Genomic DNA, 12896 nt, shown 5'->3' with positions numbered 1-12896 from the left:
AACAGAGTGAGAACAAGAAAGAACTCCAGACTCTGAAGCAGACCAAGCACTTGGACTGTGCTTTCACTAAAGTCGTATCAACCAAATCAAGATTCAATTGCGAATACCCAAGACTGTCTAAGATGAATTAGCAAATCAAGTTAAATAGAAAGCTCCTCTCATCTAAGAGCTATAAAACATATTACAATAACTTAGGACTTGACCTCAAATCAAACAACTCCAGCTTAAACCCCTCTTCCTTTTGCCTCCCCAGCAAATGGGAATCCCAGGATGGGATTTAAAGGTCCTACAGAGGTTTGCATGAGGACCATCTTAGACATGCATCCAGAGCATTGTGTGTGTTAAATGTCAGTGTATTTAGCCAATGAAGAACTAATGTTTTCTTTGGCCCATATCACAGTTTTACACCTTCCCAGTGTTGAAGCCTTAGTAAAACAAACTCACTGGTTTCAGTTGATTCAGAGGGCACACTCTGCACGTCCGCATGTCGTAGAACTGCACAGTGATTTTCCCTTTCGGGGTGATGCGTGTCACCGTGCCTTCTCCAAACTCATCGTGAACTACTTGTCCACCCAGCCTCAATCGACTGTCTATGCCACCAATCACAGCCAAGACTGCCATCAGAGCTCCCACCTCTGGATTCTCAGTGTCAGGGAAGTAGTCATCCAACACAGCCTAAAAGAGAACAATAAAATTTAACTGTAGGGAGAAAACATACCCTTCTATCTGCTTTAAAATACAAAGTTAATCACACATATTTCAACTTAAAAATTACAACACAAATATATATAAAAGTAGAAAAATGGTTTCAATATTAAGCTTAATATTGTTTACAAAGATTTAGTATTTATAATTTCAAAATAAATATTGCTATAAAAATGAGCTTATTTTAAAACGTGGAAACTACCCCTTCTGACTGTTTTCCTGCAAAGATGTGGGTGATGGAGGTTAGCTGAGAGTTGATGTACTTGTTTATGAGTCCATTCCACTGGCTGAGCGAATGCAGCGTCCTCAGCAGTGCCACTATCTCTTCTGCTAAAGTACTACTATGAGTGGCAGTTAGAGATGCTTGGGGCCTGGCCTTTCTCCTCCTCAGAGTAGATTCTGCAAAGACAAAGCAGTGGCAGAACAGTCATGAGTTCAATGCACACACTTCCCATACAGAAAAACAAGCCACTGAGGGAAAATTCCTCTACCTCTGAGTAGTGGGATATCTGAAGAACAAGTACTAAGCAGGCTCCCTAAAAATCCAAACAGTTTTTCCACAAGAAATTTCATGTCTCTTGACCTTTCATTTTTATCCCAGGATGGAAGTACTGCTTTCAATAAATGTACAGCAAGGATCTAAAAAGAGAACAAAATTAGTGTTATTCTACTCTATGTCACCAAATACTAAAGAAGCTCTCAAACATATTAAGTACAGAAGAATGATGTTTTTTAAAAATCTGCTTTCCTTTGTAGTTGTTTTTACAATGCTGATTTCTTTTGTGCTGCAGAAATTACAGAGCTACTGATCTTGAGTTTGCTAAGGGATATTTTAAAATAAGTGGATACAGTTCAGAGCCAGTAACAATTTTACTGGCAAATTATATTGGTGAAACAATCTCTTAGGACATGAGACATGCACACTGAGAAACAAATAGGAAAAATAGGAATACAGAATGGGAAAGTGTTCAGACTGCAGACTCAGAAATTAGTACTAAGATGTACTTCAGAATGACAGTTTCCAAGTGCTCTGCAAAGAAGTTATAATAGTTAAAATTCATGAGATATAAAGCTGAATGGTGGAAGGCAGGCAACAGCAGCCACAGTGACACTCAGAAGTAGGCACTGTGAAACCAGGGCCTCCAACACAGTACAGAAGGAAGAGGCTGGCATCTCTGAACCCAGACACCCAGTGCAGGACTGACAAGGAACAGGGGAAGGTGCAGCACTGCAGTATCAAAGAGCAGAGGGGGTTGCATATTTTGCGTAGGAGCCCTTGAGGTTTTGAGCTTCCTCATCTTCCACCCAGAAGACCAATACAAGTGACCAACAGCAAAGATAACTCTCCTCTTGCCAACTTCTGCCAATAACATGCCTTTATAGGACTTCAAGGTCTCATCTTTTTGTTGTTCTTCAGTTGGTACATGAAGTACATGAGGAATGGTCACTTCTCTTGAGTATTCCCTGGACAGATGACTCTACTGCACTAAGTCCAGGACGATAACAGAAATCTCAGCATATTAAAAATACTAGTAAGAATTTACTGCAAGATTACACAAAAATGAACAGGCCTTTATGATACAAGGCTTTACAAATGTTGATTAGCTTATCAGGGAAAAGAATAAGATGGTCTTTTGATCCCCAAGCCTTAAAATTTGGCAGTTATTCCATAAAAAATTTTCTTTTCAGTCTCATGTAAAAGGCACTAACAAGATGCTAAGGAAGAGCAGAAGAGGAAAAAAAGAGATAAAAAATAAAAGAAGAAATGATAAAAGGGGAAAGATGCAAAGGGAAATACAATACCAAAATAAGATGCAAAGATGTAGCTTCTTAAGAGAGACTGTAATTTAAATAATATTAACAGTTTCCAATGGAAATAGGGGCAATAGACCATACATAATTCGGTAACTTTAAAGGAAATGTAACTTCTTCCTAACCACATACTTGTTATTCTTTCATTTATTCAACTTGTAGGAAATATTATATGGGAGTTTCTGAGGCACAGTTCTGGAACACTATTTTGACCTATCCTTCAATAGAACAAGGGAGTCCATAGTATCCTGAAGGCTCAAAACTCAAGAGATGTAAATTTAGAACAGTAATTTCCTAAATATGAAGAAAATGTTATCTTTTTCCCAACTGACTAAAATCTGATTTATGGACACCTCACAGCTGTTTTGTAAAATATACCTCTCTTTTTAAGAAAACTAAAGTCTACTAATTTTATTGGCTATTGAAGTAATTTGGAAATGCACACATTACCTGTCTCTGTAGTGAAGCAGCAGTGAAAGATTCATGCCCCTCAACAATTTTCATTAGCAAAGTTATCCACTGAGAGGTACTCAGAGTGCTGCACATCTGAGGCATGAGTGCTATGCTTCGAATGAATCCCAACGTGCACCAACTCCTGTGCTGTTCTTTGTAAACTAATTTATTTGGCAAGGAAGCTAAAAACAAAAAGATATATACATGTAACAGTTGACTTTTTCACCAGCTATGTAGTTCTCTATATGCTACACTGGACTTTTTTGGACAAATCAGAACACCAAGCTGTTTCACTGTCTTTATGTGAACTGTTAATTTCAGTTTTAGAGCCTGTAATTAATTTTATAAAATAAACCTTTAAAACAATTCTCATCATTACACTATTTCCTCATTTCAAAGTAGTTAACAGCATTACTTCTGAATTTACATGAAAGCTACAAAAAGGAGTATGACATACCTAGTCATACTGTTGTTGCCAAACACAAAAAGATTGCTAGCAAATTGTCTAAGTCAACAATTCACATCTCATGCATTTCTTCTGCTTTTACTGTTTATATTCTAAGAATGCACAGGATCACTTACATTACCTTTAAAAATTAAGATTTTAAAAGCTCTGAAAATGTATTTTCCAGCCATTGGCCTTAAAAGGATTAAAAACTAGCAAGAAAAGATTTACAAACTTACAAGACAATAAAGCACAAGACAAGCACACAGCTCAGTCAGATTGCTGCTATGTAATATACCTGACTTATCTATTGTCCCGCTCTCCACAAGCATGCGGAGCAGCCCGCACAAAGTCCGAGTAGCATCACTCTGCATGACTTCAGCATGGACACCAGCAGAGAGACACAGTGTCTGCAACAGGTTCACAGTGCTGGTCAGCATCATGGAAGTAGGGTGGAGATTCCTTTCAACTTGCTCTCCTTCTGAAGGGGGACACAAAAGGCAAAGGAATACATTAATACTGAGTTACTTTATTTCAAAAAGTTTCTCAAACATTTGGTGAATGATTTGTCATAAATAGTTTCTCTGAGATGATCTGACATGAAGAAGATTCCTTATTGCCAACTCCTAAGCAGTGCAAAATATAAACAAGGTATTTTGCACACATATTTTCAAGTTTTTTTCTAGCAGTACCCAGCTGAAAGGCATTCCAAAGTATTGCCAAGAATAGGGTAACACTCTGACTAAATGTATAAGTAGACCATATATAAAGCCCCCTTCAGAATGCTATTAACATGTTAAAATATATACCTCCAGGTATTTGTAACTATTTCAACCGAATAATATTATTTCCTCTGACCCATGAATATACAACAATAGGACACCATCTTATCTATCTTCCTTTCTCTCAGTGAAGTTACATTAAGAAGATTTTGGTCAGAAGTGTACACACATTAAATGAATCTTTTTTGATGAAGCACCTGCTCCTGTGAAAAACTATTTTATATTGCAAGATACCAATTTTAAAATTCAACTACAACTGTGCCTCTACTTTTATAATTTGTTTTTTTACCAAAATCATCCTCAGTGTCTGAATCCTCTGTTGTGGGCTGCGTTGCAGGTGGTGGCTCAGCTAGTTTGAGATCGTATTTTCCCTCCTTTCCCATTCTGTAAGAATTTGTACTTCCAGTATCCCACTGCACTCTAATCCAGCCATCTTCTCCCAGTTCTCCAATCACACGACCCAAACCTGGTGTGGGTCCATCCTGACAGAAGAGACAGGTTCAAGTTACTCAATCAACAACATTAATTCATACCAAAAGCTCATAAAATAATAATGCAATTGCTCCTTTTTGCTGCTAACCCAATGATTGGGCAGTAAACATTCAATGGGGTTTCAAAAAGCAAACATGAACTTAGAAAGCATTTCACAATTTTCAAAAGAATCACCCCAGCAAGCTGCATATTTGGACACTCATTAGATCTCTTTTAATATGTCTTACATAAGTAGAAGCTATGTCCTATATAGTTGGAAATGGACACTATTATAGTGTAGTTTTAAATTCAGTTCCTTCAGGAGATAAGGATGCACACCAAGACCCTCTGATGAAGGCCAGAGAGCCCCTACTGAGAGCCTCAGTACATGGAGGAGGACCAAAGTGTTTATTCTACCTCTTCTGTCAACTATCAATTCTGACAGAAGGCAGCTGAGACCCTCATTGAGCCCTTTTATTGACTTAGGCACCCCTCAGGATACAGATGAAGGGAAACATGGGATGTGTAATAATGCACATATGGCCAAAGTGACCAAACCCCACCTACAACATGATTGTTACATCCCATGGGGACAAAATTTACAGTATAAAAAAGAGTGGCTTTGAAAAAATTCTGCCTGCTCAAGATCTGTTAGTGGACTACATCTCTCTTCTTTTCCCAAAAAGAAGCCTTTATGTGAGCTTTGCATCTCCAACAGCATTGGGAATATTAATTTACATACATACATATATATATATATATGTGTGTGTGTGTGTGTGTGTGTGCATATATATAGTGCCATTAGATCTCTTGCTATACTTTGTGTCACAACACATGCTAACACTCTGTAGTTAGTGCAATTAACAATCCTGAGCCTGCTTTTCTGGTGCTTCAATTAACCACACTACTTGTGAGTTGGGAAGATGCAAGTCCTTACTGAATCCATCAGACCTACAGAACTGCACTGGGAAGCTGCACTATTTGTGCTTCTGTGCTCACACAACTTCTCCTCCAAACTCAGACTTACAATGCTAGACTGGGCTACAATCAGAATTCAAGCCCAGCTGCAACCAGCTCCTCTGATTTCTGAGGACCAGCTGGAATGCAAGGTTTATTTTCTGTTAAATTCCCATATCCTTAATTCAACATTTTTGGAGTGTAAAATGCCCTTAAGTTTGATGGACCAGAAACTTCACAGACAGTCCACTGAACAGAGACTTTAGATAATAACACACCCAAAACCTGTATGAAAGAAGTTGTACCTGATCACCCCATTTCCAGTCTACCCCTCTGACCACTCTGGTACCAATTTTCATCATGGCTGCCAGCTCTGGTCCAGAAACAGGGAGCTGAACAGGTGTAGTTTCCTTTCTTGACTCCTCCAGGACCGTGGCAGAAGCCCCATGAGAAGAGGCAATCATATCCTCTTCAATATTATCAGAACTGGGTCCTAACAAGGAAAAAAACACAAAAGAGGTTTTATCCAGCAACACATGTATATATGTACCTTAGTCACATATAAACTTACAGGCACATAAACTTCGTAATATAAAAGCAGTAACAAACAGGAAAGCTGACCAGCAGGTGATAAGTCAAATGACCTTTTAGAAAACTGGGGTGTAATGGTTTTGAATGCACAGGAATCAAAATACTTAATTTTGAATAAAAAAAACAAGTGACAAGTAAAAGACATTAATAATGATGACTCAATTAGCTCAATGAGTCTACAAACAGATTTTTTTTAAAAAACTTTCGGTGCACACTTCAGTTAAACACAAGTTAAAGGAACAAATGCTTGCTATTATATAAGAAAACAGAGGAAAAACACAGCAATTTGAATCATAGCAAAACACACCAGAGAACTTGTATAACAGAACAAAGAAAGCTTCAAGCTTAAATATGCAGACTGGGAACATTTTTCATATATAGAATAAATGAAATAGAGAGTAGAGAGTAGGCAGTTTTTACTACTTTAATTTTAAATTTTCTGGTTTTAATTTAGTTGCAACAGTTCCACCAAAACTACACATTAACTGAAATTTTAAAAGAGGATGGCCAAAGCAAACACCTAATAATAAAAAAAAAAGATTTAATAAAGACTGCAATTAAATTAACCTTCTTCTCAATCACGCTTGCAGATGTGGTTTCTGTATCAGGGTAAAGGTAAATAGCATTAAGCACTATCTTCAAGCAGCAAAGTGATTCTGTAATTTGGGTACACCAACAGGCAGAAAACACAGGGGATTTGTAAAGCAAATGCTTTCTCCAAGTAAGAAAGAAGAACTGTACCTATCAGCCGCAGTGTGGTTTGTGTCAAGGCCAGCATGCCAGAATTGAGGAGCAGGCTCAGGGTATTTGCACCATGCTGCAGGGTCAACATGTTCAGCATGACCAGCAGAAAACGTGCTTGGGGAATGGTTCCAAGACTTGGTCCTGCTGGATTCTCATTAGTAATTGTTTGAAGAGGAACAGGCTGCAGACCTAGTTCAAACATAATATAAACAACAAAGTCAGCTGGCATTTGGGAGCTACAATAAAATAGGCTATAGATTTGTTTGATTGATGGCTGAAATTATTTTTTATTCCCTGCTTGGCTTTGAGAACTTAAAAGCAGAAGTTCCAAGAAACTGACTAATTTGTATTATAATGCTAAAATGTTACTAATGAGTAATCAATCACCTGTTGCTGGGAAATCAGCAATATACTCAAATACTGAGAAGTGAGTTAACACATCACGGTGGGAAGGTAGGAACAACACACAAAAACAAACACAAAGTAATTCTCAACACAAATCAAGGGAATTGATTTCAACAGCCCAATTATCAGGAACTTAAAACAAATGCAATAATATTAATGTAAAACAGTTTTCTCCACAGAAAACAGCAAGGAGATGAGATTCACCTAGCTCTTTAAACTTTGCATTAGCATCCAGCAGGATGTTCCGGACATTCTGAATAGCCCAGGCGTACAACTTTCCAAAAGTCACTTCCAGCAGCATTCTGTTAAACGGCGGGATCAGATCAACATCCTTCAGGCAGTCAGTGAGAGGCTCCCTTCAAAGAAAAACAACAAAAATAAGTATTGTTCTCTCATTAAAGAATTGTGGAAGCAAAAGCAACAAGAAGTTTTACCCTATATTGGCTCCTTCTGGGATAAGCCTCTGCCATCCACAGAACATGGCATACTGCACAGATGGGAGCAAAAAATTTTTAGCTGACAATTTCAAAATAGTGTCTATTCCCTCCAGACGAACTTCTGCTCTTTCCAACTGTCAAAGGGAAAAAAAAAATTGTCATGCTTATGTAAATTGCTAATAACTGTCAGAATTATGTAATTGGCACATTTTTGTTCATGTCACCTGTTTCAATAAACATTTTCTCATTTTTTCTACATCCACTGGCTCTTCTTTAAGTGCAAATTCAACAATGGTGTTAAGGAGGGCAGACTGTGGATACAAGCCTTGAACATTTTGCTTCAGCCATTTGTATTTGTGGACACCTGTAACTGTACTCAAAATTGGCTGCCACTTATCCTGCAAAACAAGAATGTAGTACGTTAAAATTTTTTAAACAACTTGAAATTACTGAAAATGTATGTTATTTCATGCAAAACGATTTCCAAATTTAAAATACAGGGGGGACCTGGGGGAAAATGAAAACTTCTCAAAAGTCAGGAAAGAACTTAGTATTATTTTAATCATTATCACTTTTACTATTACTACATAAAATTTCAAATGCCTTAATGTTCAAAAAAAGAGGAAGTAACCCACCACAACATTTTATTTTGAAATGAAGCTTTAGCTAAGATTATCGATAATTTAAAAATCAGAGAAGGTATATTCACATATGCTAAATACACAGTACAACCTTATCTTTAAAAATCATTCCAGGATTCACTGAAACAACTTGTCACACTTAATTATACATACCAAACACCATTATCAGAACATTAAATGTCAAGTTATAGCAATAATGCTTTAGCTTATTCTTTTCTCTCTTGTTATTTTTATTGACAAGGTTGAATCAGAATCTAATATCCTACCTTGGGTGATTTGATTGGTATGGGCTTTTTATCTATAGGTACAGGACTCTGAGGTACCACACAGGATTCTTCTAAATCACTCTCTTCATTTCCTATTTTGGATTCTTCTACATCAGCAGATTCAGATTTTTTTGGCACTATAAAAAAAGGCATTATTTTTTCATACAGTACAATCAGATTTTACAGGGTCACATTTTTAGGTTTGCATGATAATCTAAGCACACATAATTCTTAAGATCTGTCCGTAATAGAATTGAAATGCATTCTTGGTGAAGTCTATGTCCAACTATTACCAAATTAATTCTGGTATTACTTGCAGTATGCTTTTATCTTTATAGACAAAATTGAAAAGCCCTTTAGTGACTGTTCACCACATTAATTTCCAGTTATATCATTGTTTGACCACATTTCAATAAAACTCGATTTCTAAAATGATGTCACTTCCAGTGGAATGTTACTAAAACCAATGCAGAAGGTCTGATATTGAAGGATCATTTTTAATACACTGGAACATGAAGAAACACCTCTCAACTAAACTTGACACTTTAGTTTGCCAGTTCTTGCTGAGGGATCTGACATGCAACCACTGGTTTAGAAAACTTAATGAAAAAGCAGCAGAAAGCAAATGGCTTTGATGCTTTATCTAAGGAAAGTCTCATATAGCAGCAAATCTTGAAATAAGATGGATGCCCGCTGTTTCAAAGAGAATACAACACTAATTCTGCCTTACCTCTTTTTTTCCTTTTTTCTCGAATTATTTTCTGAGCTACCCTTCTCCATCGGGGCAAGGAACTAAGAAGTTTAAATTTGGACATTATAGAGAGATCATTGCAAACTGCAGGGCGCAGCTCATTGAATAAGAATCTCAAGCGCTCAATGACGGGAGCACAAACTTCCTTGTAAGAACGCCCTTGTTCCTGATGTGTCTACAAAAGACATTGAATGATTAAATAATTGCATAATGCACATTAAAATGAACTATATATAACTTTGTAATAAAACACTTAAAATTAAAATTAATCTTAACATCAGCAGCTTAGAGGCTTACCTTAATCAGTGAGCATTTTGCTTGGTAGACAACACGACACACATCCACTACAGATTTTGGTAAGGTTTTGTGCTTTACCTGGTCAACTCCAAGGGTACCAGGATGAACAAGAGATAGTGCTACATGACCTTAATGGGAAAAGACAATGTTTGAATATACATTTCCAAAGCCATCCATAGCAGAGTTTAAACTGATCAAAACAATCACACCACAAGCCTACCTACCCAAATCTTCATGCTTCAGAAGACAGCACAGTAACAGACGTCCCACTTCTTCTACAGGATGCTCAGGAGGGAATGTGATTGGTGTTGTTAAGTGACACTGTTTACAGTACCTCTCTATTTGACACAAGAAGTCCTAAGAAAACACACAACAGCCTCTGTTTAACTTCATTTTCTAATACAATGTAAGCACTCAATACACCACAGGCAGCATTTAAGTAACACTGAATAAACTCCACAATCTGAACTAACATTCCTGAGATACAATAGGCAGTATGTGCAATTTAGCACACAGCAACTACAACCCAATCCTATAAAACCCTACATCCTTTCTCAGGAGAAACATGACTCAAGGAATAAAGCTTCTACTGCTTTTATCTCTTCATGAGATAGTCAGGTCACCTAACAAAATTTTCACTTGCCTTCTGATAAATCATGATTGATCATCATCACTATACCCAAAGACTTATTTGGGGTTTTTTTCATAAAGGAGCTGAACTCAGAGAGTTAGAAAATCTGAATGTATTACAAAAGATAGTGATCAATGTAAATCACAAGGTTTTTCAAAATATTCACAATTCCAACCTTGTGAAACCTGAACCTCAAGGCCCAAAAGGATTTTAAGACAAAGGCATACTAGAATCTGAAACATAAAATACACTTGCATCTTGACAAAAAAACTCCATCTTAGTTCAACTGAGGGTGAGCAGGATCTCTCAATGCTACTGAAATTTGACATGAGAAGTAATGCATTACCATTTTTTGTAAGAATATTCAAATTTTTTAGTTCTCCCACTCAAAAATTCTGAAGAAATAACATACTGTTAGGCTGTTAAGTGCCATACACACATCTTATTCATTAGTAGTGCTCAACCATTCCTTTCACAAAAAGTAATTCTGAAATAACTTTTTCAATTGTTTTGCTATAACTTTTGGAGAATTTTCCTCATCACTACCACCCTTCAGAAACAGTATTTGTGCACAGAACTACTGAGGGATTACCTTCACAGTGTGATCCTGAATATTATTATCAGCAATAGCTTGGAGAAAGGGTTGTGAATGGTCACTCAAAGTTAATCGATGTGTATATAGTTTTGATTTATTTGGAGTAGTGTTACCAGGTGAACTGCAATGGTCTTCATCTTTTTCCTCATTGTAACTGTAATGAATCTGACTAGTTTGCAAGCCTCCAGAAAAGATTGATGACTTCAACCATTCTAAAATAAAGGAAACATGAGTGAATCTTCTGATCAAAGACTAAGCTATCAAGACTCGATTTCCTCTAATAAAATGCATTCACAGGCTTCAACAACATTTAGCAACTTTCTCATTTGCTGGAACTTTTTCACGGCGAAAAAAAAAGGTTCTGTAATCAAGAAACAATTAACTAACAGGGCAGCCATCAGATATTTAGAGATATAGGGTCATAGAAATTTTTCTGCTATTAATACTGAATTATACCTTCTATTCACCAATCCAAGACATCGAATAAGAAAACATCCAATACCACATGATTGACTCTTAACTGACAAGAAATTGGTGAGACTGGAGACTGTGCAGCATCATTCGCTATTTTATGTTGCATACTATGAAATTCTAAATTCTACTGCTCAAAATTATCTAATCCCCATTTAAATCTTGTTAAATTATTGGGATCTTGATGAGTGTGGTAGCTAATGCTAAGAATAAAGAATGCCTATGGAAGATATCAGGATTAGAGAAGTGCTAAATTTTTGGTTAACTTATTAGTCCTTTGTCTTTTCCTTGCATACTTTGACAAGAATTTATCACTTAATAAAGCTCAAAATGACATCCTGCTTACTGGCACATTCAATTTCCAGAGGAGAAAGTGGTGTGCTCATTGCCAGGTAGGAAGCGTGCAGGCCGAGGAGAAGACCCAAGTTCCGTTCTGTGTCTATCAGTGGCGATGACAATGTGCTGAGATCTGGTGTTGTAATCACCTCCTGGTCAGGCTGCACAAAAGAAACAGCAACTGTAAGCTTGAACTGAGGTCCAACAAGAAATCTGACAGTAAATCAATGCTTGATTTTAGTAAGCATTTACCCATTAGTAACATTTTTACCTCTATATATTGGCCAACACAGAAGGCGTGCATTGATTCCCGTGTGTCCTCAAACTGCAAAGCAGCTTCCAAAGCAACAACTGGGTCCTCACCAGCAAACTGAGCTAATGAGACAATGAGGGAGTCAATACAGTATCTAAAAATCTGTTAATTCCACCTGGCTTTGAAACAAAGGTAATTTGTGTCTAAGTCAAATGAAAATTCTCACCAAGTATGCTACTGCCAGTTAAAGACTGGGTTTGGAAATCCTTTATATCATACACTTTGCCATCAATCACTGTCCAAAATCCTCCATCTTTGTTGTGGTTCTCTAGATCAGCCTTACGTATAAGGGTCACCTCCTCATTATTTCTGCAACTCTGGCCAGTAAAAAATGAACCTGTCCATATAAAACAGAAAAGAGAATTTATCTACACACAATCAGAAAGTCAGGGGGTTTTCATGAACATTCTTTTAATAGCTGTCAAATCCAATTTTTCATATCTGCTCAAAAGTTGCTTATTTTTTTATATGCTGAAAAGTAAAAGTGGCTATTAGTATGTTCCTGTCTACGTATTGTGCAATTAAATTGTCTGAATACTGTGCTCCAATGCACTAAACTTTAATGTCACCTAGCATTGCCCAGCTATATGGCTGTTTTGTGTGGAGGTGGAGCAGATAATCAGTTTGCTTGTAAATCACTGCTCTAATCCTTCTTCCTCCAAATTACTTTGGTTTTATTACTCACTTGCCTGCAAGGAATTTGCTGTAAATTTCATTTCAGCTTAATTTCAGATTTTTTTAATATAAAAGAAAGCTTTCTTTTGCCACAGACACAATGCATATTACAAAGTGC

General features: G+C 36.9%; 1 protein-coding gene across 3 annotated transcripts in view; it reads right to left on the bottom strand.

Annotated features, from left to right (window-relative positions):
- The window catches only part of HERC2 (HECT and RLD domain containing E3 ubiquitin protein ligase 2), a 102553-nt gene that overhangs the window by 47018 nt on the left and 42639 nt on the right, over nt 1–12896 (bottom strand). For all 3 annotated transcript variants that reach the window (XM_054272344.1, XM_054272346.1, XM_054272345.1), the window contains exons 24-42: nt 12270–12440; nt 12062–12165; nt 11801–11951; nt 10981–11195; nt 9982–10114; nt 9758–9885; nt 9440–9635; nt 8710–8846; nt 8027–8200; nt 7800–7936; nt 7570–7721; nt 6958–7149; nt 5931–6118; nt 4487–4679; nt 3714–3896; nt 2968–3152; nt 1197–1344; nt 908–1104; nt 445–675 (exon numbers count right to left, since the gene is read on the bottom strand). In XM_054272344.1, coding sequence (XP_054128319.1) covers nt 445–675; nt 908–1104; nt 1197–1344; nt 2968–3152; nt 3714–3896; nt 4487–4679; nt 5931–6118; nt 6958–7149; nt 7570–7721; nt 7800–7936; nt 8027–8200; nt 8710–8846; nt 9440–9635; nt 9758–9885; nt 9982–10114; nt 10981–11195; nt 11801–11951; nt 12062–12165; nt 12270–12440 — 3215 coding nt within the window. The remainder of the gene's footprint in view (nt 1–444; nt 676–907; nt 1105–1196; nt 1345–2967; nt 3153–3713; nt 3897–4486; nt 4680–5930; nt 6119–6957; nt 7150–7569; nt 7722–7799; nt 7937–8026; nt 8201–8709; nt 8847–9439; nt 9636–9757; nt 9886–9981; nt 10115–10980; nt 11196–11800; nt 11952–12061; nt 12166–12269; nt 12441–12896) is intronic.

This window comes from Melozone crissalis, unplaced genomic scaffold (assembly GCF_028551555.1).
Source record: "Melozone crissalis strain CALT ecotype California unplaced genomic scaffold, PUWL_Pcris_2 ptg000013l_1, whole genome shotgun sequence".
Classification (NCBI taxonomy): Eukaryota; Metazoa; Chordata; class Aves; order Passeriformes; family Passerellidae; genus Melozone; species Melozone crissalis.
Note: the sequence above shows the minus strand (reverse complement) of the source record. Positions and strands in the feature narration are given on the sequence as shown.